Source organism: Rhagoletis pomonella, unplaced genomic scaffold (assembly GCF_013731165.1).
Source record: "Rhagoletis pomonella isolate Grant_MI unplaced genomic scaffold, Rhpom_1.0 Rhpom_scaffold_00010, whole genome shotgun sequence".
NCBI lineage: Eukaryota > Metazoa > Arthropoda > Insecta > Diptera > Tephritidae > Rhagoletis > Rhagoletis pomonella.
In genome coordinates, this window is record NW_023458564.1 from 13,263,283 (window position 1) to 13,291,109 (window position 27,827).

The 27,827-nt window shown below is 34.2% G+C and overlaps 2 protein-coding genes across 3 annotated transcripts; both read left to right on the top strand.

Annotated features, from left to right (window-relative positions):
- Positions 1-359: 359 nt before the first annotated feature.
- Positions 360-14,600, top strand: LOC118746077 (akirin-like). Its single transcript, XM_036479834.1, has 4 exons — positions 360-648; positions 11,374-11,690; positions 11,762-12,121; positions 13,546-14,600. Exons 2-4 carry the CDS (start codon positions 11,453-11,455, stop codon positions 13,554-13,556), a joined length of 609 nt encoding a protein of 202 aa, XP_036335727.1. The 5' UTR covers positions 360-648; positions 11,374-11,452; the 3' UTR covers positions 13,557-14,600.
- Positions 14,601-20,474: 5,874 nt separating this feature from the next.
- LOC118746078 (probable ATP-dependent RNA helicase DDX20) lies at positions 20,475-24,806 on the top strand. Of its 2 annotated transcripts, none has more exons than XM_036479835.1 (4): positions 20,475-20,754; positions 21,586-23,204; positions 23,267-23,719; positions 23,771-24,806. In XM_036479835.1, exons 1-4 carry the CDS (start codon positions 20,565-20,567, stop codon positions 24,635-24,637), a joined length of 3,129 nt encoding a protein of 1,042 aa, XP_036335728.1. In that variant the 5' UTR covers positions 20,475-20,564; the 3' UTR covers positions 24,638-24,806. The 2 variants fall into 2 exon arrangements, with proteins under 2 accessions (XP_036335728.1, XP_036335729.1); XM_036479836.1 differs by having other exon boundaries at positions 23,267-23,707.
- The last annotated feature ends 3,021 nt before the right edge of the window (positions 24,807-27,827 follow it).

Consider the following 27,827-nt stretch of genomic DNA (forward strand, 5'->3'; position numbering starts at 1 on the left):
TTCCACTACCATTTTCGCACCAAGATATTTCGTTTTTCCCTTTTCTCCGTCCTTCGTAAATGCAACCTTTTGTCAAACCGCGGCTGTCAATAATTATCTAACCTTGTATTGGTTTCGTTCTCTAACTCGCAAGAACTTACAGGAATTTACCAGAAAGCGTTCCCGTACTCGGTTCTCTGGCTTCTTTTGCTTTTTGACAGTTTTATAGGTTTTAATCCAGAAAAGTTCAGGATCGCAACTATTATTGAATCATGGTATGAAACAAATTCGTGGTGTGCAGACATTGTATAAGATATTAGCCCAATGCAACCTTGCATTATCGAAAGTGATTACTTCGTTCATTTTTCTTCTGAAGCTTATCGAAAATAGTCGTCAGGTATCGTGACCAGCTTTCATTGTGTTAAGAATTTCTACAAAATTTCGGAAATTTCAATATCAAAAATCATCGAAGAGAAGTGTAAAATTTCTAAAAGAAGAAACTTTCAATATAAATTCACAGTGCTTTAAAGTTGCCTTTGAATTGTATGTTCACCAAAAGAAAAAATAATCGACTTTCCAAGTCAGTCAAATTGTGCAAATAAAGTAATCCGAAGGAAGGAAAACGAAAAGGTTGAGAACGACGAATTAAATAAAATTGGTTGTGCACTGGTAAGAAAAAAATTATATTAAGCCTCTTCTATAAGCAAGTGCATTTATATTTTCAATAAATGTGTTCTTTTCTAATTTATTTGCGTATATCTACGATCTATTGCAGTCGTATCTACATGCATACATTAAGTATGTACTATGTATACATATGTATATACATAAGTATGTTCATTTGGTGTGGTTAGGTTTTCAACATTGGAAAACCTTATTTGTGCAACCATCGCAATTCCAATAATGTGATACGCGTTTGTAGATGTAGAAGTATACGCTCGAAAGAGCGTAAATTAACAAAACGTATCACCAATCCATTGGAATAAATAGAATTCCATATGGAGCATTAGGTGCGATTAAAGTACATTTCCTTACAAGTCAATTTAAATATTTATTTTTAAATATGTAAATATAAATAGTCTAGCTTATATTAAAAAACCGTGATGTAGGCAATATAGGAAAACGCGGTGACTACGACTTTATTGGATTTATAAGGATTTCAACGCTCTGCTGACATTAGTTTTTTGAAAATCCATCCATGGCTAAAATTGTGAGAAAAAGTGAAATAGAAAATACTAATATCTTATTAAAAAACAAAAAAAAGCCCTCCTTCACTGTGTTAATTGCTTAATGAATGCATAGATGCCCTTCGGAGATTTCTTATATCAGCAAATTAGCATTGGTGAAACTCTTCTTTCTGTTGGTTATCATATCACTCCCAAGGTGTGTTAAGTAGAAATATCGCACACCATCTTCAAAAAAGTCACAACTCAAAATAATACGTTTGTCAGAAAACGCGAAAAACTATTTCTTAGCACATGATAATCATATGGGTAAGTGCGACTTTACCTTGTGTTTTTTTTTTTAATTACAACAAAAATTTGCTACAGCTTTTGCTAAAAGGTAAATAAAAGCTCTGTACATTTTTAGTGCTTAATTTCAAAAGTACTAAATTTTGAGTTGTGACTATTGAATACTGTGTGTGATATGTTTAATTATGATTTCCAGAATGAGGTACATGTCTGGTCCTATAATAATTATTACTTTTTTTTTATAAAAGTTCAGCTCATTATCTAACAAAAACCATATAAATTCATATTTCACTCTTTGTGTAAAAATTATAAAAATTCTGCAAAGTTGCTTGCATCTAAATTCTGAACTTTTTTGTTTTGCAGTTTTATAGCTCATTAAATTTTACTATGATAAAAAGTGTAAGTTTTATTTTAATAATAATAATAATAATAATAGATTTGCGCTTACTCATTGTTAGTGTTCGGCCGAGCTTCTCCTTCGATTTGTGGCGTGCGCCTTGATGTTTTCACACAAAGAGGAGGGTCCTATTATATTTTAATGAGAAGTGTAAGTTTTACGTTGCTAAAAAATCTCGTGGGTGCTGGCCATTTTTTTCACGCATTGTCTTCCATACAAAGTATGTTCGACAATCTTTTTGTATGGAAAAAAGCTTAGATAGTTAGAAAAAAAGTATCAAAAATTAAAGCATTTCTTATATCTATAAAACTGCATATCGATGGCTGAGTGTAAGATCGACATATCTCGGCGGCCAGTTCGAAAACGCCATCTCTGAAAATTTTTCAACGTCACCCTATTTCAGAATTTGGTTGAAGAAAGCCCCATTTTAGAATTTAATTGAAAAACGCTCTACCACAGAATTCGTTTCAAAAACGCCGTAGCTCAGCACATTTTCAGTGTATTTTCGTTTGAGATAGGGCGTTTTCGAACTGGCTGGCGGAATAGATGGATCTTCCGTTCAGTATCGATAACTCGAGAAAAAATTTAAAATTGATGTAGTTGCAATTTTGCAGAAATCTTATAACTTTAGGACAAAGTTTGAAGTATATGCTTTTACACTTTTACAAAAAAAATAATAAATATTAAATAAACAAAATATATATAGCCAAAACTGGTCTATTATTTTGGCCATGGGTATATATTGTTGATCATTGTCAAAAATATCCAGATGCCTAATTATTAAATTTGTTCATAAAATGTGCAATTTTCGAATTGCCTTGTAGAAACTAGCTCAAGCCAAGCTTTAAGCCATTAAATTTCGTTCTAAAGCATGATTCAATAATACAAGGTTGTGTAATTTGTGACAGCTAAAATTTGACACTCCTTTATCTAGATTTGTATTTTGGAAGTAGGAGAAAGGGGAAGAATGTGATCGCATTTTGCGAAAACGATAGTAGAATGGCACTAAAAAAGGACGTAAAGTATACAATTAGAAGTAAAATGTGTATTATTAATTCTATGCAAATTTGCAATATATTTGGTGTTTTAATGGAAATACTAAGCAATACATAAAAATATGCATTTTTGATTTAAGTTATTCGTCATTTCCGGGAACAAATCTAGAATACCGATCGTTCAGCTATGCAAAACCGAAAAATGCAGATCAATAGAACTTTTTATGCTCATTTCAAACATGCCAAAATTATTTGGCGCAAGTAAAGTTCAGTTTTTAATAAAAATAATAGATTGGCGCTTACACATATGTTAGTGTTTGGCCGAGCTTCTCCTCCGGTTGTGGCGTGCACCTTGATGTTGTCACACAAAGCGGAGGGACCTACAGTTTTACGCCGACTCCGAACGGCGATTGTATTTTTATGAGAAGCTGTTTTCCATGGCAGAAATGCACTCGGAGGTTTGCCATTGCCTGCCGAATTTCAGTGTTTAGATATTTTAAATATGAATATCTTATGAACTTTATAACCGATTAAAAAGCTAATGACGTCACCATAAAGGTAATTAATTTGTTATTCAGCTGATGTACATTATAGCTTTTTGTATTTTTAAATCAAAACCACTAAAATAACCTTTTTTGAAAAAACTGCATAATTAATGGTAAAGAATTTTATATTATTTAGAAAGTACAAGTTATTATCTTTAATTCGATATTACATATTTTATCATGATCTACTTTTGGGTTTCAAATAAATTTGGTATCGTTGAAATCAGCGTAAAAAGTTCTATCGATCGGCATATTTTATAGCTAAACGGTCGCTATTCTACACTTGTTCTAGAAAATTACGCAAACGAAGGTGACGCCCCGAATATTTAGTATGAAGAATTTTTGGTTTTACTACTAATATCACTAGAAACTATAGAGTAAGTAACATTCTCAACAAGTAAAGGAGCCGATTTTATGTGTGGGAGCGAGAAGACTGTTTTATTACAAAACCTTTCTATAATTGAATCATGGTTCTTAAGTAAATTCACATACAGTGTCGAACATGACTTTTTGGAACAAAAAAAAAAAATCAATTAAATTTTCTGTTAATTTCAAACTCTTTTTTCAATAGTTCTAAATTCCTTAAGTATACAGTTTTATATGGTACATTCATAACGGTGTCGTAAGTGTCGTATTGTTGTATGTCGTAAACGATAAACGCCTAAACAATGTATTAGGGGGTTAGCAAAGTACCATCAAGGACATATTACGAATGTTAAAAAAATAGTTGGTTGTGGTATTAAGTTCTCTAAGCATCTATTTAAGCTTTTAAAGTTTACGACATACAAATATGACACTTATGACACCGCTGTGAATCACTCAATAGTCCCTTAAATTTTAGAATATGTATGTGCAAAATTTTTGTTCCTCCACATACATATATGTATATTGGACTTATTCGTTATGAGGAAGCAAACTACAATAAATCCGAAAAATCAACGGTAAGTCCTAAACACTTGAAAATGTCATATTAGCTTCGTTTCTTTGTAAACGAGCGACAAAAGAATGCTCAACTCGGGTAAAATTTCCTTTTATCTACTAAGCAACCCTGTTGGTATCTGGCAAGAAAAATATCATTACTTTAATGGGATTTATAACAAAAACTAATGAAAATACGTAATATTTCGAACCAAAAAAAAAAGTTGTACATCCTCAAAGTTGAATATCTCTGCCGTTAGTTAAGCTATTTAGGTAAAACTAAAAAAAACTAAACTACAGATAAGTATGAACTTCGGTTTCTTGCCAGCAATAAAGATTTATCTCAAAACCTACGCTTAGCTCTGAAACTTAAATAATGCAAAGAACCTCCATTTTAAGAAACAAAAGAAAAAAAAAACTTGTACACTAAGTTCAAAATGATTAACTGCATAAAAGGTTAACTATTTAATACAAATTAGGCAACCTTCGGTTTCTGGTATGATTCTAAGCCTTCTATTCATAGAGTGATCTAACTTCTATTCATAGAGTGAGTAAATTTTTCTCACTGGCTTTAAAACTACCCAGCGGCGCACTGCTAAATGGGCTCCGTCCACAATATGCATTGCTTAATTAAAACACCGCTGATCCAATTTAAAATTGTAATGCGCATTGTAGGCAGTCTGCTCATAGTGTGCGTTACAATTTACGAACGATGACGTATTTTAATGAACGCCCGAAGGTATTCGGTCACATCCAAGAATGATAGAATACAAGATTGCGCCGATCGGAGAGGATTTTTGAGAATAACTTGTGTGTGACGTCACACTGGTGCAATTGCGAGAGAGAAATGCCAAAACGTGAGCAAGAATGGAAGAAGAAGAAAAAATGTTGCAAGGAAAACGTAAACAAGTTGCACCAGTGTGACGTCATGCAAACAACGATTCTGTCAAATTCGTTAAGAGAGGAATAGCGGTCCGAGATCGGCGCAACCTTTGTATTCTCTCAATCGTGGGTCACATCATACTTTCCGATTACAAACAAAACCTGTATGTAAAGTACGCGAACTATAGGTGCGTTCGCGTAGCTGTTAATTGTTCATGTTTAACCAAAACTTACAAGTTTTTGCGTTCGCGTACGCAAAAAACTTGCAAAGTAGGGGAAATCGAGAGAGCAAACTGACATTTCATTTTGAGGGGAAGCTGCTGGTTTCTGCTGGAAAAATTTTTGCCAACAGCAATTTGCCAACAGGAAAACAGCTGATCAAAAACAGCTGGTTGGCATTTACGCAAATAACAAAATTGAATTTGATGGTTTGGAAGATAAAAATTACAAAATGCGACTAATTAAACTTGTAAGAAATAAGTAGTTATTTGTTTAATCAATAAACTGTGTCAGTATAAAACTTTGCGATGACTTTTCGTACGTTTTAAATTTTACACTTTTGTATGTAAACAAAAATTATATCAGCTGTTCGTCTAACTTGCAAGTTTCTGCAAATTTTCTGTTCGCGTACTATTTTGGATATTTCTCTCTTGTGAGAGAACAGATAACATTTCGCCGAAATTTGGCAGTTGGTTGGTTTCTGCTGGAGATTTTAAACGAACGCACATTATAAAGCGGCCATGCTTATAGAAAAGTAATCTGAATTGTAATCGATTCATTCCGATATACCTCCTTCGAGGAGTATTCGATTACGTATTGTAGATTTTGACGTTGGTATGTACATATACGTGGTAGTCAAACCCAACGAATGTATTGCTCCATCTAATCACAATTTTTTCTACGCATGATTAAAATTTCTTATTTTTCATTTTCGTTGTTGGTGTTTCTTATTTTTGGTGAAATTTTTTATTACTTTTCATTACGCTTTATATATAAAACTTCTCGCTTTAATTCAACGAACATTTATGAATGTACATATTTACGTTTTCGGCAACCCTTAGTAAAACTGGGCGCATAATTTGAAAAAAAAGAGTAGTTCATAAAGGCCCGTTCTAGTGGAAAAAGTTGATCAATCTAAAATCCGAAAGTCAACTTTAAGTATTCTAAAGCTAAAGGCATTTAACATTTTAGTTAAAATTTATTTATTTCATTTATTCATTTAAATTTAAAACTAATTCAATAACGAATTAAACATAGTTATAATCTGAATTAAAGTATATTTACTTATAAATATAAGCTCTGATCCAGTACTCCATGAACTTACAGGATTTTACACGAACTTGCAGGAAGTTGCAGGAAAAATGTTCCCGTACTCCAAAATCCTGTAAATGAGAGCGAATTTGGAGAGTTGTGTAGAGAATGAAGTTGCAAGATTTTACCCGAACTTTTGCTTCTGGTAAAATCATGAAAAGTGTCAAGCAATCACTGGTTGACGTTTTTACAGGAAAAATGGTTTTTTTGTTCCCGTACTTTTTGTTGTTACTCATTCTACTCTCTGTTCAGAGAGTAATTTTGCTGTTTGACAGTTTTACAGGATTTTTCACGAAAAGTATTGGATCAGAGCTATAATCTCATTTAAAGTTCGTTTTTTAATCACCCCGTTTACCCAGACAAATCTCAGATTATTAGCTGTAAAATTTGTTGTGTTATTCTCAAGGAAAAGTTAAAACCCTGCTCTGTGCCACAGTGAGCACTTTTTTTTGCTATATCAAGCAATATTTAATATTTGTTTAAAAATACTTTTTACTCTTTTCCTTACTAGCGTCCATTTTTGTTTACTTTTTCATTGAAAACGACGAGTTACGGGCAAAAGCTTCCAATTTGTTATCATTATCAAAACGCTTTGTCGATGGCGACATAATTTTTTTGAACGCGGCAGCGACAACATGAATTTGTACGAGTTTGGTACAAGGAGAGGAAAACCCTTATCTGTCGCTTGAAAAATAGAAATAGATCTAAACTGGCTACAACCACAGTTGTCAAAATAATTTTTCTAATTTTTTTTAGATGTTTGAAATTTGGACTTGCATGGTTTTTGTTAGATAACGAACTATAATAATAATAATAATAGATTGGCGCTTACACATATGTTAGTGTTTGGCCGAGCTTCTCCTCCGATTTGTGGCGTGCGCCTTGAAGTTGTCACACAAAGCGGAGGGACCTACAGTTTTACGCCGACTCCGAACGGCGATTGTATTTTTATGAGAAGCTGTTTTTCATGGCAGAAATACACTCGGAGGTTTGCCATTGCCTGCCGAGGGACGACCGCTGTTAAGAAAAAACCTTTTTTCTATATTTTTTTGCGATGTTGCTTTGACCAGGGCTTGAACCCAGGCGTTGCGGAGTGGAAGCGCGCACTGCTTACCACTACACCACAGCGGCCGACTATACGACGAACTATACTTTCGTAAAAAATAATAAACATTCAATTAAAAAAAAAAAAAAATCATTATTAGCCAAAGCTTCGTAAAATGTCCTGTCTCTATTTATCTTTTTGTCTCCGTATTAATGCTTTTTTACACTTTTGGCTGACAAATGCGAAGGCCTTATCTCATACATCTGACTTTCTAACGAAATTAAATGACTTGTTTAAAGAAACTTATTTTGTAGTTTTTAATAAGGGACACTAAAATTGCGTTTAAAACTAGCGTTCATGTTTTTATAAAAATATAACCCTATTAAATATAATTAGTGCAGTAGTAAGGACCTGATATTTTTTATACCCGGAGCGCACTTGTGCCTAAGGGTATTATACGTTTTTTCACATAACGGTTATTTGTAACAGCGTGATTGAGCGGTGACTGTCCGTCTGTCCATCCGTCCGCCCGTCTGTGCACTTGGTACGCGTATTTCTTTTGAGCCTAGGACGGATTGTATTGAAAATTAGCAAAATCTGACAATAACCACACCTTCCTCCCATATAACTGTAGTTTTCAGAAATAAGAAAACTGCGATATTTAAGTAACTACTGAAGCTTACTCGCTCAAAATTGATATTTACAATGATTTTTAGGCGAAAAGTAAGAATATTGTAATATTTTAGAAAATGGGCGTAGCCTCGCCCTCTTATGACTACATATCTGATTATATATCTTAGTCACCGCTCTCCACATGAAAATTAAAAAAAAAATCGGACAATAACTGCGCCAACATCCCATATAATTGTTAGAAATAGGGGCCACTCTAGTTTTCAAAAAGGTGAAAATCTATATTTAATATTCTTTTACTCGTTTTTCTTAAGAAAGTATCGATACTATCGAATGGTGAGGCTGAAAACTATGGAATGGTTCAACCATCGATAATTTTGCAGCTCTATACCACACTACGGGTACTTACATACAGGGTGTCGCACAGGTTTTTTGGAAAATAAAAGGATCCTTTCTTTTCCACAGATTTTATTTTAATTAAATTAATTAGTTTTTGAACTTTAACCTTCCTTTGGGCTTACTAGCGGTAAACTCTTTGAGAGAAAACGGCAAGCGGTACGCAATTTTTCGTCGGTTAATATAACAATAAAATACTTTTTTTTTGTTAAAAAAAAAACTGTGCGACAGTTATTATTTTACACCCTGTAAATAAGTACTATTATAAGAAATGTTTAACACGAAGAAAAGAGCTTTACAAAGGTTCAATCACAGGTTCAATCAAAATGATTAGTTGTTCCTATACAAAGTCATTGCCGGTTCGGCTGTTATGATATGCTTTTCATATGCATTCATAGTAGATAAAGCCGACGCACTATGTTCTTGCTTGAAACTCGCCGAATTTATTTTCGGAGGCGAACTTGTACAAGTTACGCGCGTTTGCTGTTTTATGTGGATACAATGGCAGCGTAGGTATACCAAAAAATACTTGGTACCTGGCAATTCCCTCACAATTCACAATGATACCGCCATTGTGTTATCGTTTTTCAAGTAAAAAAGGAAATAAAAGAAAATTATTTTTGTACATACTATTTTGTAAAATAAGCTTTGGATTTGGCTTTGATCATAGTACATAACATGAAATGTGTAAGGTTAAAATTATCTGGTATTCATAGAAATTTATTAAAGATACGTAGTCTTGATGTTTTGAAATTTTCGTTCTAAGCCAATGGATAACTAACAGATAAAGAAAGGAGTGTGAAAATACATTTGAGGATACCTCAAGGTGTTTTGCAGATGTTAATTTCGTTGTTGATTTTATGTTACTTAGTAGCTAAGCAGGTATAGACAAACCCGTTTGTTCTGAGTTAGCCCACAAAGACGAGTTGCTACTGTAGTTAATTTTTAGCATATTTGCTATGTGCATATGTACATATCGTCGTTTAAAGTACAAAACCGCGTATCAAGAAAATGGAAACCCTCGAATATAAGTTTGCCAAGATTTTGTAGGTGAGAGAAACAATATTTTGAAATACGTGTTTTTCTCTAGAAAATAATATATACAACCTCATATACGCGGTTTTGCATTATCTTGATACGTGGGTTTGCACTTTGTTGATACGTGATTTTGTACTTTAAACGACGATATATAACGTAAATACAACAAAGTTATAAAGGGCTCAGTTTGGAAAACTGCTTCAAGAGAAAAACAAAAGTATACAGCAGTTTCTTCATTTGATCTTAAATATATACATACATACACATGTAGATGTACATATGTACTTTTGTATGTACAGCAATGTCCGCGAAAATAGCAGCGTGACGCATTGACAAATAAATTTTCTTGTTTTTAATAGGGGTATTAGTCAAAATGTGTCTTTCATGCACGCACCGCACCACAAGATCAAGTAAAAATCAAAAATTTATTAATTTTTTAAACAAATTCCCTCATCTTATTTACAGTTCCCTAATGCTTTCGGTACAAATTTACGGAATTTGTATAGATGACTTCCCATAAAAATTTTGACAGCTAGTTTACCCGTTCAGACGCATACCCTGAATGTTAATTATTTTTTATAAACATGTACATATGTACATAAGTTATTCCACAACAAAATCATACGAATAAAAGTTTAACTGCCAGTTCCACAAAAGCAATTTAAGTGAAAATGATTTTTTCCTGTCAGTTGCCATATTGAATTCAAATAAACTAAACTAAAACTTTCCACAAAATTTATAAAAATTAAACATACTACAAAAAACCCAAAATTTGCACCTTTTAAAATTAGAAATTATTAGAAAACTTTCTGGTATGCAGTTTCATTAATTTTACTAGATACTGTGATAAATATAGGGCAAGTTTGAAACGTTTTAAAATTTCGATGGTCTTTGAGAATTTTTTTCGTTAGAGGTGTTGCTCTTTTTCTTCCATTTAAAGCATGCTCAATTTTTTTATATACAGAACAGGAAAAATAAAATATAAAAATTAACGCGAGATCTTAGCCACTTAATACCTTATTTATTATATTAAAATTTAATTTTCAATGAAATTACATACCCGAAATTTTTCTAAAAATTCTGAAAAATGTTTGATATTTTGGTGAAAATTCGTTTGATATTTATAATTTTTGTAGAAAGTTTGAAACATTAATTTGTATGATTTTTGTTGTAGAACTAACTATATTTTTATAAAAAAATAATTAAAATTAAATGGAAGGAAAATAAATTGTCAAAAAGTTGTCAATACGTCGTGCTACAATTTTCGTGATCACTGCTGTAAATGTCTATGTGCTGATCTTTCTAGCATTGTTACCACCACTGAGCGAATTGCTATGTTCTCTTATTCTTGACTATTACTGACCCTTTCTGCAGGTAGCTTGCCATTTATGTCGACGTTATTTGAGTTTCTAAGTCATCCCTTGTATTTTGCTTTCTCCCACATTTCTTTGAATTCCTATGGAATTCTGGCAATTCTGTATATTCTGAGACATATGTATATACGCATACATATGTACACATAAATGCATCCTCTAACCAACCACGCTGCCAGGTGCGGTGCCTTTTAGTGCGTTATTTTGCTTTCATTGTATTCCTTTACCTGTGAACACTGAAGGAACATAATCTTTTAATTTTAATTTCTTTTTTTTTTTTTAATCTAAATCAGTCTATTTAGTTCTGCAGCCTACTGCCCGCATTGATTTAAAAAAATTTTGTGGCGTACGTTTTTTAACTATTAAATACATAAAAAATTTTATAATTTTAGTTTTCGTTTCGTGGCTTTAAGCATATAATACATCATATTAAAGACGGCACAACTATTACTAAGCTATTATTAACAAAAAATGGCATGTGCAACACTCAAACGTACTTTAGACTGGGAAGCGTTAAATCAACGGCCTTCGAAACGCAGACGTTGCAATCCGCTCGGGCATTCATCAGGAAATGGATCATCACCATTGCGCTCATCTGCAGCTGCCATCACTTCCTACGAAAACATTCATAGTCCCAGCGGTAGCCGCATTTCTAAGGAACCACAGCCCAATCCATTCACAGAGGCCAATCTGTCAAAAATTTCTCCAGGTAAGTATAAAGTGGATTTTCAAAAAGACAAAGAACTAATGCTTCTCTCCGTATTCAATTTTATAAATCAGATAAAATGGCTCAGGATATTCGAGATGAAATCAAACGACTGCACCGCTGTAAACGTCTTCAATTTTCATCGTCCACCATAGACGGTATGCAACAGGACTCAGAATCTAGTGGTTCCGAAATGGGCGCCGAAAGTCCACGTCGTCCAGACACCCCACCGAGCTTGGTGCGTAACCCGGAGAAGGCGCTTTTTACATTTAAACAGGTGCAATTGATATGCGAACGTATGCTGAAGGAGCGAGAAGATGAGATACGTGAAAAATACAATGCTGTGCTGACTACGAAGCTCGCCGAGCAGTATGATGCGTTTGTAAAATTCACTTACGATCAGATACAGAGGCGCTATGAAGCCACGCCAAGCTGTGAGTATAAATTTTAGTTGCATGTACCTACATATTTTCAGTGTCGAACATAATAATAGGGTCGTAAAATTTTGGCGTATTTGTTTAATGTTTATTACTTTTTTATTTATAAAAGTAAAGATTGCTTTTTATCTAACAAAAACCATACAAATAAAAGTTTCAAAATTTGTGCAGAAATTATAAAAATTCGGCAAGGTTTCTGCAAAATTTCAAATTTTTTAATCAGAATCTTTAGAAAGAAAGGTAGCTCATTAATTTTAGGTACAATAACTTCTGCAAAGTTTCAGAACTTTAAATCAAAACCCTTAGAAAAAATGAAGCCCATTAAATTTTAGTAAAATAAATATCAGCTTTCAAGTTGCGTTTTGACAATTTTATTGTCGATAGTTTAACGCCTTTTCTTACATATAGAATAGTTTTCCGATCTACGTGCTACAATAGTGCATACCAAAGTTTTTTCTACAGACTCTGATTAAGAAGTTTGAAATTTTGGTGAAACTTTGCCGATTTTTTTATAATTTTTGCACAAAACTTGAAATTTGGATTTACATGGTTAGTTTTAGATAATAAGCCAATAATAGAAACAAAAGAGATATTCAAAAATTTTCAAAACGTCGCGACATTTGTAATTTGTACGTATGTAAAAATAGTGTTAATGGTATTGTTTCGAAACAAGCATCATGATTTTTATTTTGTTGCTATCTTCTTAAACGCATTAATGCAAAGCATCAGCCTATTATTTTTTAACTAAAGGCTTAAATAGTATTAAATTTGCGCAACTTTATTGCACATATTGGACATTGATATAAGTCATGATTTGGAAATAAATGAGACTGATGCTTTGCATTTATGCGTTTAAGTGTTTTAGCGTCACGTTTAAATACAATAATATAATAACTTGCACCTAGAAATTGCCTTAAAATGTGTATAAGCAGAAAATTTATTTTTTAATTAATTTCTTCAGTTGTTTATGGCGAACTTTTGTATTTGAACTATATATGCTCATGTTTTCTGTTCATATACAGCTTTTTTAGCACTGGTATGTGTATATGTATGTTTTTCATATCCGGTTTGATACTAGTTCATTGAGGCTGCAGCATACCTTTAGGCATTAGGTATTGTAGGTCACCTCGGCATCTTTAATTATGTACATCCGTTTTAAATGATTTTTGACAAATTATTGATATAAATCGAATACTTATCATTAAAACTACATATAATTGAAATAAATCATTTAACATCCTTAAAACAATCCAGCCTAGTGACCATTAGATTATAATTATTACACCAACCAACCTCTCCGAAATAAACATCACATTTCATAATTATTAGACTAACAAAACTAATAATAATAAGTTTATAAATGATTAGCTATGTATTAATACAGTTAGTTATATAATTCTATCTTTTATTGTCTTTTTCAGATCTTTCATAATCGGACCTCAGGCGTACTTTATTACTAGTCGCTAAGATTTCATCGCAAATATACATAAGTACTGTATGTATATGCGCATTTTTTTTTTTTTTGTTGAAAACTACAATGGAATGGAACGCCCATCCTAACTATTGACAATTTGAAGAAGAGAACTGAAGCGAAAGCATTGAAATATTCGTTTAAATTATGAAAAACGCCCGAAATATAAAATGAAATGGATTGACTCATAAAATTAGCTGGCGTATTTAAGTTTTTGCATTCAATTAAGTCATCGTCTTGAAATACCTTTCCGTTAAGGCAATTCTGCTAAAAATATTACTATAGATAGAAAACAAGGAGCCTCATTGCGAGAGTCGTATCGAAGGCAAGTCGTTGGTCGAGAGTCGAATCGTAAAGAAAATTTCGTGTCATTGCCTAAAATTTCGACTCGACTAGTGTATTAAAGCGGAAAAACTTGGCAGCACTGCATACTTTTCGACGATTTTTGTCGTTTATATTTTTCAGCATGACAGTAGACAATGCCAATGTTGGCGAGTCGTGCAATTTAGCCTAATTTACGTCTTACGCACTGAGGCTGCAACTATAAGTAAATACATCGCAAAACATGTTTGAAAGCGAGTGTTTGTTAAAAATATATATTCTAATTTTTATAGACTGGGTTGTAAGTTATAAAAAACTTTGTGGCAGGCACATGTGAGATATTCGTAAGAACTAATTTTTTCATCACAACCTTTTTTTATTGCAATAATTATTCGAATACAAATTTATTTTTTCACTCAATTATGCATATATGAGAAAACATTCGAATACTTACGAATGAAATTGAAGAAGCAGAACTTATCAGCCAATCGTTCGCTCGCTTTCTTAACATAAAGACGCCGAAAGTATACTAATAAACTTTTAAGCAGTCTGCGCAATATTTAAGCAATTGCAAGCAAATGTAAATTGTTTAAAAAATAAGAATTCAAAGCTTTGAAAGCCATAACAATTCTTTGAACTACACTCGCAGCAAAGAAAGCTGCAAAATTTGAAATAAAACAAAAATAAAGCAAAAAGAAACACAACAAAGCATCAATACAACCAACAAATAAACAACAATTAAAAACCTCAGCATCAGTAAAACATAATTATATACACAAAACTATATATTATATAAACTTAGTATAGTGCAGATATTAGGCTAAACAAATGAATTGATAATATTATTATTTTAATAATAATAATGAAGTGAAGAAAAAAATAAATAAAACTTGGAACTTATTAAAAGTAAATAACCGAACTATTGGAGGTATTGATTTTTGGAAAGTCATATTATTTGGTGAATTAATTACCGATAACAAATTTGGTCGATTGCGGATGTCAACCGATTATTCAGATGTTAACTGAAAACTGGCACTTCATTTGCTACAATGGGCATTAGGAAGGAAATAAATAAAAAATAAAATTTGTACAGTTAAGCAAGGCATATTCAACAAGGCAGAAGTGACAATTCAGTCGAGCTCTCTCATAGCTGACTGTAATGTCAAAAGATATAATCAAAGAAATTAACCCTTTGTTATGCATTTCCCATATTTGATAAAACTCAACAATAGCCAAAATAAGTCGACTCCTAAAGTTAAAAGCAGCTTTTTGACGATAGTCGACACTATCGATAGTATGCGATAGTTTTTTTGAAACCATCCATAACTATCAATAGTTTGCGATAGTCTTTTAAACTTAAAATTTGGCTTTATATTGCGCCTGGTATATTTGTAAAAAAATATTTCCTACAAAGCAGTAAATCGCAAGCTTTTATGTGGCAAGTACGATAATTGCACCGAGTTTGGTACAAATTGAAGGACGGTGTCACGCCCATTTTCCAAAAATTTGTTATAAACGTATTCTTTGCTAGAGAGTTATTCCAGACATCAATTTTGAATAAATTCGCTCGTGTAGTTGCTGATTTATCGGAGATCTCGTATATCTCTAAATTACCGTTATATGGGATGTCGGCGTGATTATTGTCCGTTCTAAAACGCTTTGTAACCCGGAAAAAAGCCAATTTTTATTAATGAGTTCTATGTAAAAAGACCTGATCTTTCGATTGAGATAACTAAAAAGATTAGAAATGACCATCATTGAGAAAAATTACAAATAAATTTTCGTTTGAAATTTCATCATGAAAATGGGAAAGTTTTGGAAAACGCATACCGCCGTCGGATAGCCCGTACAATCTTTAGAAATCATAGTTTTCGAATTGTTTATCCCATTTTATGTCTGCTTCCCAGCTAGTCGAAAAGTAGCTTGTTTTGCACCGCTCAGGGCGCCTGGGACATTTGAGGACTTATTCAAACTCGATAAGATCCCCAAATTTCGTCCTTCTAACTTTATCAGCCTCAAAAATTACCTTTTCGTCCTTGTGAATCCAAAAAATTTTAATTTTGTTTAAATTCTAAAGAAATTTCCTCTTTCATTTGGTACCTATATTTTTATTCTAAATTGCATTGAATTTTTTAAATAATTTTAATTTTCATGTCTTTGAAATAGCAAAGTTCTTTAAAATAAATCCTGACGTCATGGAGAAAAAATAAAAACGCCACTTTAAATAAAAAAGTAGGTTTCAAACCCATTTATTTATTATTTATTTTGTGGTAGGAGAGATAGATGCAATTTTTTCGATTTGAGTCGTTGAAACGTAATGAATGTCTAAATCCCCGGGATCCCGGAATTGTGATAATGACATCTCGAAAATCCCGGGATCGTAAAAAGCGAAAAAATTAACATCCCTAGTACATACATATGTATGTATTATCAATACCGTACTTTTACCGAAAAGTGTCAGGCATTGAAAAAGTGGCGTGACACCTCCCAAAAAAATTGAAAATTTCACGTCGCTTAACTCTGTTTTAAGATTTGATACAGCTGCTGTTGCTCATACGCCACCGCGTAATCTTAATAGAAACCAAAAAAATGTATGTGAGGTACATGTACAACTGAGGTTGCGTTGTCATCGATAATTTTAAGTCTATATTTTAAGGAGATATACGTTCAATATTTCGTACGTTACTAAAATTAGAAACACCATTCAAAATTCAAAATCAAATGAGAGTTCTTACCTTGCAGGACGTTAAAGAGAACAAACAACAACATAGACTTATTTTTTTATTTGCTTGAAAACAATAGCTGGGCAAATGCACGACCAAAATGTTGCATACAGCAATATAATTTTATCGAACGCAAACAACTTTGAGACAATGTACGATCGTAGTAAATTTATTACGATTTTAAAAATCTTAATATATGGGGTAGCGCTTTTATATTTGTATTTTTCATTCAACTTATGGCTAACAACGATCTATAAATAACTATTACTTTAAAAATTTAAACATTTTGCGATTTTTGTGTTTTCGATCAAGAATAATAGTTATTTATGAATTTTTATTTTTTCGACCAATTTTTTATTTTTATTTAGTTGGCTGTATTATAACCGTTGCTTTAAACTTTAATTTTTAAGATCATAAAAGATTTAAATCGGTTATAAAAAGGCAATTTGCTTTACAACAGCTGAAAACGATAAAAAATCCAAAATAATGATCATTTTTGACCGAAAAAAATAAAAATCCCAAAATAATGATACATTTTGACTGAAAAAATAAAAACCAAAACTTAACGATTATTCTTCTTCGAAGAAATAAAAATCAAAAAGCAACGATTTGGCAATAATCGTAAAATAAAAATCTGGATATCTAACAGTTATTTTCGGTCCCTGAAAATTTCTTTAACAACTAAATTGGTCTTAAAGTTATAAGTCTGAAAAATGCACTGGTAACGTACAATTTTAAGTTCGGGGAAAAATTAATTTATTTTTTGTTATTTTTTTTGGCCTTTAACAATTATATTCAACAATTTTATAATGAGCACGAGGCCATTTTTCAAAATGAAAATTTATTGTGGAAAAGCAACAATAATTTGAAAAAATGGTAGAAGTGATAGCTATTTCGGAAATCACCACATTTCCTCATCAGACTTCTTTCAGTAGGATTCGAACCGACGATCCCACTGACTCAGCCAGTTGCCTATGCACCGTGCTAAGACGCCTTGTAAATTATCGTTTGCTTATTTCCACTATTTTCATTTTTTGTTATGCCAACACAATCAAGCGCAGCTATTCCGCTGCAATTCACTTGATCATGTGGAAAACTTAATAAAAAAAAAAAATAAAAATGAAAATGAAATTTTAAACTCAAGAATTGCGTAAATCTATTTGAAATCTATTAATTTTACAGCTGGCTTTTGAATCTAACGAAATCTTACAAAAATTGTTTCCATTTCCAAATATGTACATGTATTTATGATGATTTTCTTAATTTTTTATACGAAAATTATAATTGCGTTCCATAAGTACTCTTAAGTCGACTTATCTACTTTTTCCTTTTCGTCGCAAATTTACCCAGTGGGAATTAGGAGCACGTAATAATACCTTATTAGCAACTTACTCTTCACCTGGCAGTCATTACCATTTACCTGCCGAACGTCCCTTACTTTTACAAAGGCATGGCCGCCTTATGTAAGTAGGAATTTAGAATGTACATTTGGTATCAGACATACTTCTGAGCCGCTATACAAAGTAAGTTACGTGTAATGCAGAGCAGTCGCTCGGAGTAGTTCGGTGCTTGGAAATAACTTCGGCTGCACGTTATTTTGCAACTGACAACGTAATGTGTCTTCGGAGGTGTTCATTTTGCCCTTTACTAGTAGATGACATTAGCCATGATGACAATTTTGGTACTAAAAACTGAAAGAAAACATGGCTTACCTCGGAAGGTGCTTACCTATTTTCCCAGTGGGTAAATTATGTATCCAATTGTGGGCATTGCACCTGATATAATGGACATATATGTATGTATGCATGTGTCCATGTGTACATATGTATGTATGTATGTGCAGAGATTTGCAGGAAATTCTTCAATTTTCGTGCATAGATACATACGTATTTATATAAGTATATGCATATAGGCGGCCTTAACCAATTAGGCGCCCCGGGTGAATCATGTGTTGGCGCCCTTTCATATTTGATAATTCCATTTTTCATATTTGATATTTCCACTTTTAAAAAACAGATGGAAACCAATAACAAACGAACCATCAACTTTGTTTCTGATGCGCTGATTGCGCTACCGATGCGTTTCAATAAATTTTCGGATGCGTTTTGGAAAAGTATACATCGTCAACATTTTGTAGTTCGGCGTTATGGAGCATTATACTTTGTACGCAAGCAAAGCAATTGACGTTTTGGAAGTCAGCCAGATATAGACAAATGTATACATAAATGATCAGAATAAAAAGAGAAATCGATTAAGCGGTGACTCGAGTAAAAATTTAGATATCTTAACGAAACTTGGTACGTGCACTTTTTTCGGGCGTAGGACGGATGGTATTGAAAATAGACAAAACGGACAATAACCACGCCTACCTCCCATATAACGGTAAACGGTTCAGAAATGGCCTTGGTACAGCATACTAAATGGTCGAAAATTTTAAAAATCGGACAATAACCGCGCCCACATCCCATATAACGGTAATTTAGATAAATGTGAAATCCTTGATAAATCAGTAAATATTAAAGCTAATTTATTCAAAATTGACGCTTGCAACCATTCTTTACCAAGAAATACATTTATGATAAAATTTTGGAAACGCCTGCTTTTGATCATATACATATACATATGTATCTCGCTAACCGTTCTACCAATTTGTACCAAACTCGGTATGGTTATTGTGCTTGCCACATAAAAGCAAAGCACTGAAAATTATTGAAATCGGTCTAAAATTGAAGCCGCTTTTCATATAACAGTAAATTTCAGAAATGGTTAAAACTTCAATATTTCGAAATTTTAGGACGCTAATTTACTCAAAATTTATACATCCCGTCCATACCATGTAGTGCTAGCTTTCGGAAAGGTGAAAAACATATATTTAATACTGGCGCCGGGTATTTAATGTTCGGCTCCGCCCGAACTTAAACTTTCTTACATGTTATTAAATAGAAAGTTCCAATTTTGAAATTCAGTTATTAAATAAAATATACATTAAATATTACACTTTTTTATTTACCTAAATAACTTAATTTACTTACTTAATTTAATTATTTCTTAAAAAACTTGACATTCGCATTCGCATCCGCATCCGCGGATGTCTAAAATTCCACATTCGCAACATCCCTAATACCAATACAGTTTACGATCTTCCGACATATAAACCACCTTGTATCGGATTTCGCGGATTCTCATCAGCGGCACATCCTGTGATTGGTTCCCGCTCTTGACTCAGGTTTGGCATCAGCGACATCTTGCGGCCTTTATCAGGGCTTTGAACTTGGATTTGAATTTCGCGACATCTTATGGCGGTCACCGATAGCTTGCAATACACTTTACGAATTTCCGACATTTTAGTCACTTTGTATCGGATTTCTCGGATTTTCATCAGTGCTACACCCTGTGATCGATACCGCTTCTTGAATCGGATTTGTCGTCGCGACATCTTGCGGCCTTTATCAGGGTGCTGAACTTAGATTCCGATCGGCGACATCTTTTGGCGGTCACGGATAGCTTAGCGTTTATAAATTTTTGGTATGGTGGCAGCCGACACCGTCGGTCGAGTCAGGTTTAGGGCCGGTTACTCAATGTCTGGTTAACACTAATCTGCGGTTAAACATCGTTATCGACGTCTACGACTCCATGCATACAACAGGGAGTCGGTAACGTCGACAACTATGTTTAACCGCGGATTAGCGTTAACCAGACATTGAGTAACCGGCCCTTAATGTATCGAATCGGTGTCGGGTACCGAAAAGAAAGTATTGGGTACCGAAATTTTCTTCAAGTATTGGGTACCGAGTATTGGGTATTGGTTCAGCTCATCACTACTCTAGTAGACAATCAGCTGATTTAAATGTGAAGTTTTGCAAGTATGCAAAATTATTTTACCGGTTTCCTTGATTAAATTGAAAAAATTGTGCGAGGCACAAAAATGGAAGCAGGAAATGTTGCGCATAGCCTGGAAGGTAAAGTCCGAACAGAGGACATAAAACTTAAGGAACTGGCCCCGTTTAGCAAAATGTTGCTGTCAGAAGCAGTACGCAAAGGGTTGCAGAAAACAGGATTTGTGTACCCTACAGCTATTCAGGCCATGTCGATTCCAATGGGAAAGTCGGGACTAGGTAATTAAAAAGTGCTGAAAACTAATGTCACGCAAAATATGCAGGGAAATGTTTAGTTAATTGTACAACGATTTTGTGGTGGTGGGTGGCGAAGAGGGAGTGGCCCCAATCATTCCTAAACGAAGGAGTACGGACCGCGCTTTATGAAGAGCCACCCCTCCCTCCCTCACCCCACCACAGGGCCCTTGGTAGTTGTTTTAAAAATAGTGGAAATTGGTATTTTTTGCAAAAGGATTATAATTCTCCGTTATAAGAAGAATTCTCGTTTCTGTGTTGCCGAAGAAGGGTGGCTGAACACATTTTGCAGAGAACACCTTTCTGCGTACGAGGCCTTCGGCCGCCCTTGGGGATTATAACCCTAACTAAGTAGAATTCTCTTTTCTGTGTTACCGAAGAAGAGGGTCTGAACACCTTTTGCAGAGATCATCTTTCTGCGTAGGCGGTCTTCGGCCGCACTTAGGGATTATAACTCTCACTAAGTAGAATTCTCCTTTCTGTGTTGGCGAAGAAGAGGTGCTAAACACGTATTGCAGACATATTTCGTGGATATTTTTCGTGTTTGACAGCTCAGCACGGAAAATTTGCAAAAAAATACCATATTTCTAACCGAAATTATTAATAAAATACTGCACAGGTATACTATTTTTTTCAAGCGTATACTTTTGTCTACAAGCGTGGGCAAAAATGTTTTGATTCGGGTCAAGCGTTTGGGCACAGCAACCCAACATCTTTGTACAAATAACTAAACAGTACCCAAAATGGATGTTTGACATATGTTGGAGAGTTCCGCTAAAATGTAATAGCAAAATTTTTTATTTTTTATTTATTTAGATTTACTTGTACAATCGAAATCAGGAACCGGAAAAACTTTAATATTTTGCACGATAATTCTAGAAGCTTACCGAATGGATTTGCTAGAGCCCCAATCATTGATTGTAGTACCTACGAGGGAGATCGCCATACAAATCGAAATGGTGCTAAATCAAATTGGGAGTTGCTGCAGCAATTTCCGTGCTGTGAGTGTAATTGGAGGTCTAGATGTCGCTGAGGATAGAAAGCGTTTACAAAGTGCCAAAGCTGTTGTGGGCACTCCAGGAAGATTACTTCATTTAATCCAAAACAACGTGCTTAATACCTCAAAGATGCGATTGCTAGTGCTGGATGAGGCAGATAAAATGTACACCCAATCTTTTCGACAAGATCTGCGTCGTATACAAAATGCTTTGCCGGCAAAAAAGCAAACTATTGCATGTAGTGCAACATTTTGTGACGGCTTAGATAAAGAGTTGGCGAAGATAATGCGTAATCCTCTACTAATTTCAACTGAGGAAAGAGCTACGCTATTAGTTGGAATTAAACAATTCGCCTATGAAATCCCAGAACAAAAAACGAGTATATTAGAAATGCAGTCAAAACTAGAAGGCCTTCGGGTTATTTTTGGACGTGTAGCATTTAAGCAGTGTTTGATATTTGCTGGCTCCCAATCGCGCGCCAACTCCTACTGCAACTATTTGGAAAAAGAAGGTTGGCCTTGCGAACTTATTTCTGGCGCTCAGGATCAGAAAACTCGACTCGCAATGTTTCATAAATTTCGAGAATTCAAATCGAGAATTATTATAACAACCGATCTTATGTCCCGGGGGGTTGATTCCGAGCATGTTAACTTGGTTATCAATTTGGAACTACCGAATGACATGGTAACTTATTTGCATCGTATTGGACGGGCAGGACGTTTTGGTTCGCATGGCATTGCTATTAATTTCGTAGCTTCTGAGAAAGACCGTTGCACATTAACACGTCTTATATCGCGTATTGGTAATGGTATGAATGTTCTAAAATTTCCACAAAGACAAATTGCTCAAAATGAGCAGGAGTATGACATTTGGGATTTTTCAAATTTGGAAAAAGATCAAAACTACTTTGGCCAATTTGGATGTGAGCCTTTAGCACCTTTAGCATCTCAGGACCACAGTTCCTTTTCAGATACACAAGAGAATAAAGAGAATCAAACTGATAATTTTATTAACACAAGTTCATCAATTGATACAAATACTTTTCGCGTAGACTCCAAAGATAGTGCACTAAATATACAGGAAAATCTTTTAGAACGACCTGAATGTAACCATCTAATACTCTCACCTTCACATAAGCTTACCCAAGACTCACGCCAGGGTTCTTCACAGCAACTCCCTTCTTCGAATACCATTGATGATGCTAGTAGCATTGCCGCAGACAGTCTTCGTAGTAGCCAACAAGATATTTCTCGATACCAATCTGTGCTAATGCAAAAAGCGGCTATTCCTACACTATTCGAATTCCTAGTCGATCCTAATAGCTGTGAAAGTCAAATGGATGCTAAAGAACGCGAAGCTAAAAAGAAACCGCCAATAGATTTGTTTGATGACTATAAAAAAGCAGTTCTTACGAACTCTGATAATTCATTGAAAGAGGTAAGTTTAAGCAAACTTGATTTATTTCAGCTCAAAAATATTAATCCTATTACTTTCAACAGACTGAAGAAACTGGATTAGAACCACACATATCTAACAAGATAACTGCTTATAAGTCTATGCTTATCGACCAGCCAGTCCAAAATAACTTAGCAGAGAATAAACATGATATATATTCTGACTATGCCAATTTCAATGCTGAGGAATATTCCAGCAGCCTGAACCAAGAAACTGGTTCCAACGAGATTGATAAAGCAACTTTTATTCTTTCGGTTGCAACGCCTTCAAGAATGCAGGATTCTATTGAAGAGTTCGTCAATACTACGGAAACAGCTAGTGACTTGAAAAATTCACAATCTATATCAGAGAGTTTAGAAGTTTCTGAAGTAAAGCACTTTACTTCACCAGCTCATAATCAACCAAACAATACAATACCTGATGTTGTTCCCCCTTGTCAACGTATGTCGTATAATCTTAAACACATTCATAATTTAACAGTAAATGTAGGTGCCCAGGTAAGTTCTTGGAAATAATGTAAAACAGATGTTGTCTTATATATTTTTCAGATTGAAATTCCGCCACATCAACAATCGCATTCTGACTCGCCTGCTCTAAACGATTCCGTTTTACGTTCCCGTGAGGAAGATCCGTCCCCTACGATTAGTGCCAGTAATTCCTTGAATTCTCGATCTAATTCGGAGCGTGGAGGAAGCAGTGGCTTCAATGAACGCAATACCACTAGCGCTTCTTCTGGAATTGTAACATCTGATACCGAGCCTGAACGTTACGTTCAAAATGGATATTATTCGTCGTCAGAAACTGGAACCGGGTCCAGCTATGAAGTCGATCCGGAATTATTATTTCCCTATCCAGATTCAAGTAAGGAATCTGGAGGGGACGATGAAGATGAAGAAAACGACGTCGAAATTGAAGAGGAAGATGAATATGAAGAAAACGACGACGACATTGGAGACGAGTATAAGGATGAGGAAAACGACGATGAAATTGAAGAGGAAGATGAAATGGGAAATGATGAAGAAGTGGAAGATGGAGAGTATGATCAAGATGAAGTTGAAGAAAATTATTGCGATGAAGAAGAAAATGGCAGCGAAAGTAATAGCAAGACGGTAGAAATTGATTCTGAAGTCGCAACATCGACCAAGAAAAGAACAGAAGATAGCGTTTCAAAAGGAAAAGATAGCGCGGAAGGAACTAACAAGACAAAACATTCTAAAACACAAGGGGAAAAGAATTCTTCAGAAAAAGCTAAAGAAACTCAAAATGACACCCAATGGTCTCAGTATAATTTTTATGGTAGTGAATATGAAGCGGCACATGCTCTATGGATGGAAATATACTGGACACAACTGCGGCAAATACAAGAATACGTGCAAATGACACGTGATGTGGGAAAGTCAGAGGATAAAAAGTAAATATGTAACTGCGCGTAAATGATACAATCATACATGTTTGAATGTATGTAAAATGTGAATTTATTAATTAATTTAATTTATTGTTTAACTCATACAAAGAATTTCATAAAATGAATTTACAGTTTTTCCGAAATACGTATTAAAATGAACAGAAGTACCGTTAAAATTATATTCGTGTTTCTTTTGAATCTTACGAATCGTGCATCTTACAAACTAGGTTATAATCCCAAATTTACATTTTTAGGCCCTCAGTTACAGTCAAAACAAAGTTACTCTAAATTTAATAGCAGATTTTTGGCATAATTGGGATATCTGTCAAAAAAAGGTTCAACTAACTTTAGAGTCGACTTTAAGTGGGGCTTAAGTGGAGCTATGGCACCTCCTTCAGTGTCTGACAAATCACCACGAACTAAGAGGGATGCTTGCATAGTGACTCGATGCCGCTGTATCAATCTCCTTAATCTTCTCCCAACTTGATATCCTTCCATTTTCAATTAATGTTGGCTGGGGAGTCACAAACACCCTCGGAGTGTTCAACTGCTCAAAACAAACCGGGAAGCCGACGCGCCGGAAATCATGTACATCTTGTCTCTGTATAACAAAGAGATAAGGGAGTATAAGCTTAAGAGCTCATGTGAAGGCATAGAAAATACAATGGAGGCTAGATGGCTGGGATAAGTTAACAGAAAAAACAAACTATTTCATCTGCAAATCTACTAAAGAGCGATAGGAGCTTTACTGGCAGTGGGGAAGAGAAGATCAGACTTCTCCTCGCTACTCACTTTACAGGATCTATCTCATATTCCGAGACAAATCGGACCGAACAAAATGAAAAATCAACAGAGGAAACTGGATAGTGGTTAAGGAAATATCCCCTGAGCACACACCCCAGGTGGGCGGTGAACGCCTTTAAACCACTCAAGTCACCGGTGGCAGGTGCATATTTCCTAGCATGCTACCGTAGGGCTTAGAACTCGTTCTTGAATCGCTACTAAAAATTGTTAGCAGTAGCACAGCATTGGATTATAAAAGTAGATATAATCAAATAAAACACCTCTTTGAGGTAAATATTTTGATTGACGAAAGCTGAACTAGAAGCAAAAAAATTTATTATATCAATTTATGACGAAAATTATACGCATTTTTAAAATGCCCTGTATTTTTTATGAATGTAATGGTGTAAGGGCTGCATTCACAGTGCAAAGTTAACTACTGACAAAAGTTTTAACCATTAATTAAATTAAATTTTTTCTGTGGAACGAATTTCAAATTTGAAAGAAAAGTAATGATTTTTAGAATTTGTAAATTTTCAGGCGATATGAATTTCCATTGTTAACTATGTGACTTTGAATATGAATTCAAAGTTAAACTCTTGTTGGTCGTTAAGTTAACAATCGTTTAACTAAGCACTGTGAATCCCACACTAAATGCTTTATTTTTCCCAGATAAATTTCTTAAAACGCTATCTAAATCCGAATGATTTATTCAAATATTTAGCACTGAATTCAATTCCATTGAGCCATATATAGAGAAGTCGATTAATTCATGTCTGTCCGTCCGCCCGGCCGTCCGTGTAAACAATAAATCGATCAAAAATTGAGATATCCCAAGGAAATTTAGTATATAGGTTTTCCTTTATCCAACGCAGGTTGGTATTGAAAATGGGCGAAATCGGACTGTAACCAAGCTGCTGAAAATCTTTGAGATCGGGCAATGACCACGCCCACCTACCATATAACGGTAATTTACAGAAACACGAAAACCTGGAGAAATCAGTACCTATCTACATATGTACTGTAAAGAGCTGAAAGCACTGTTTCCGGTCAATAAAGCTCCACATCTTCCACAATATTCCATCAAATTTAATAAGTGAAGCACCATTTGGATGGAAAGCTTCACCGCTCTACCATACTAACTTCTAAATAGAATTGCCACGTGTCTAAAATTTTTGTGAACTTATTATATATCTAAATACATAATAAAATTGTAACAGGTCGGTGTCTGTACATTATAGATATTGAAGAAAAATTAATGTGGGTGGTCTTTATTAGAGCACGAGAAGCCGAATCAACCATTTTTAGAATTTTTGTCTATCTGTCTGTCTGTATGTTTGCAAGCGTATCACTCGAAAACGAATGCATGGATTTGAATGCAGTTTCCACTGATGTATTGTTAGAGGTCTAACTTAAAATATAGAAAGAAAAAAATTACAGAGTTGCCACCTGTTTGAAAATTGCAGTTGAAGTAAATTGATAAGAAAAAGTGAATATTGCAATATGGGCGTCAAAAGAAAGAGGCTTAAGAAGGCTTACAGCCAAAAATATTTTTTTAGAGTTGCCACTTGTTTGAAAGTTTTATTTTAATTTAATTTATTAGATAATTGAATATTGCAATATGGGTATCAAACTGAAGAGTTTTAGGAAATTTTACTGTCGAAAATATTTTTAGGGAGGGCTGCCACCTGTTTGAAAAAATTGTATTGTATTAAATTGGTAAAATAAATTAAATCTATATCTATACCTATAATAAAATTGTAACAGGCCGATGTCTGTACCTTACTCTGATGGGTTTTTATTAGAGCTACAGAAGCCAAATAAAATTTTTTTAGAATTTTTGCTCTCTGTCTGTCTGTATATTTGTACGCGCATCACTCGAAAGCATGGAATTGAATGAAGGTTTCACCGATGTACCGCTAGAGATCTAGCTTACAATATAGAAGAAAAATTTAGGGAGTTGCCACCTGTGTTTAAAATTTCAAATTAGGTCAATTGATACGGTAAAGTAAATAATAAAGTAAATAAATTTGTGGAAGTTTGCCACACATTTGAAAACTTTAATTTAATTTAATTGGTAGAATAAATTAAATAATGCAATATTGGCATCAAACCGGTGTAGGGCGATCGCCTCTCTCCTGTATCCACCACTGCCATCAATACACTGCAACTATGGATGCAGTCATGATTCAATAATGGATGCAGTGACTCTTGGAAACTAGCGGTCCGGTTGACGCATTGCGTTGTGCATATGGCTCATAAATCATGAGCAAACTGCTGTTTCAGCGCGTCAAAAATCCATACATACATACTTATGTATGTAGTTCTTAGCATAAACATGTGTATATTGCAGCAAGTGTTGCCACGAACAAAGTTGCCTACCAAAACCTCCAAAAGTTTTTTTTTGAGTTTGTAAT

What these genes read in the sequence shown, in the direction of transcription:
- LOC118746077 (XM_036479834.1), top strand. Translation starts at nt 11,453, where the DNA reads ATGGCATGTGCAACACTCAAACGTACTTTAGACTGGGAAGCGTTAAAT. An exon ending in TCTGTCAAAAATTTCTCCAG is followed by an intron (nt 11,691 to 11,761) that starts GTAAGTATAAAG and finishes TTTATAAATCAG; the next exon opens with ATAAAATGGCTCAGGATATT.
- LOC118746078 (XM_036479835.1), top strand. Translation starts at nt 20,565, where the DNA reads ATGGAAGCAGGAAATGTTGCGCATAGCCTGGAAGGTAAAGTCCGAACA. An exon ending in CTGATAATTCATTGAAAGAG is followed by an intron (nt 23,205 to 23,266) that starts GTAAGTTTAAGC and finishes TACTTTCAACAG; the next exon opens with ACTGAAGAAACTGGATTAGA. An exon ending in CAGTAAATGTAGGTGCCCAG is followed by an intron (nt 23,720 to 23,770) that starts GTAAGTTCTTGG and finishes TATATTTTTCAG; the next exon opens with ATTGAAATTCCGCCACATCA.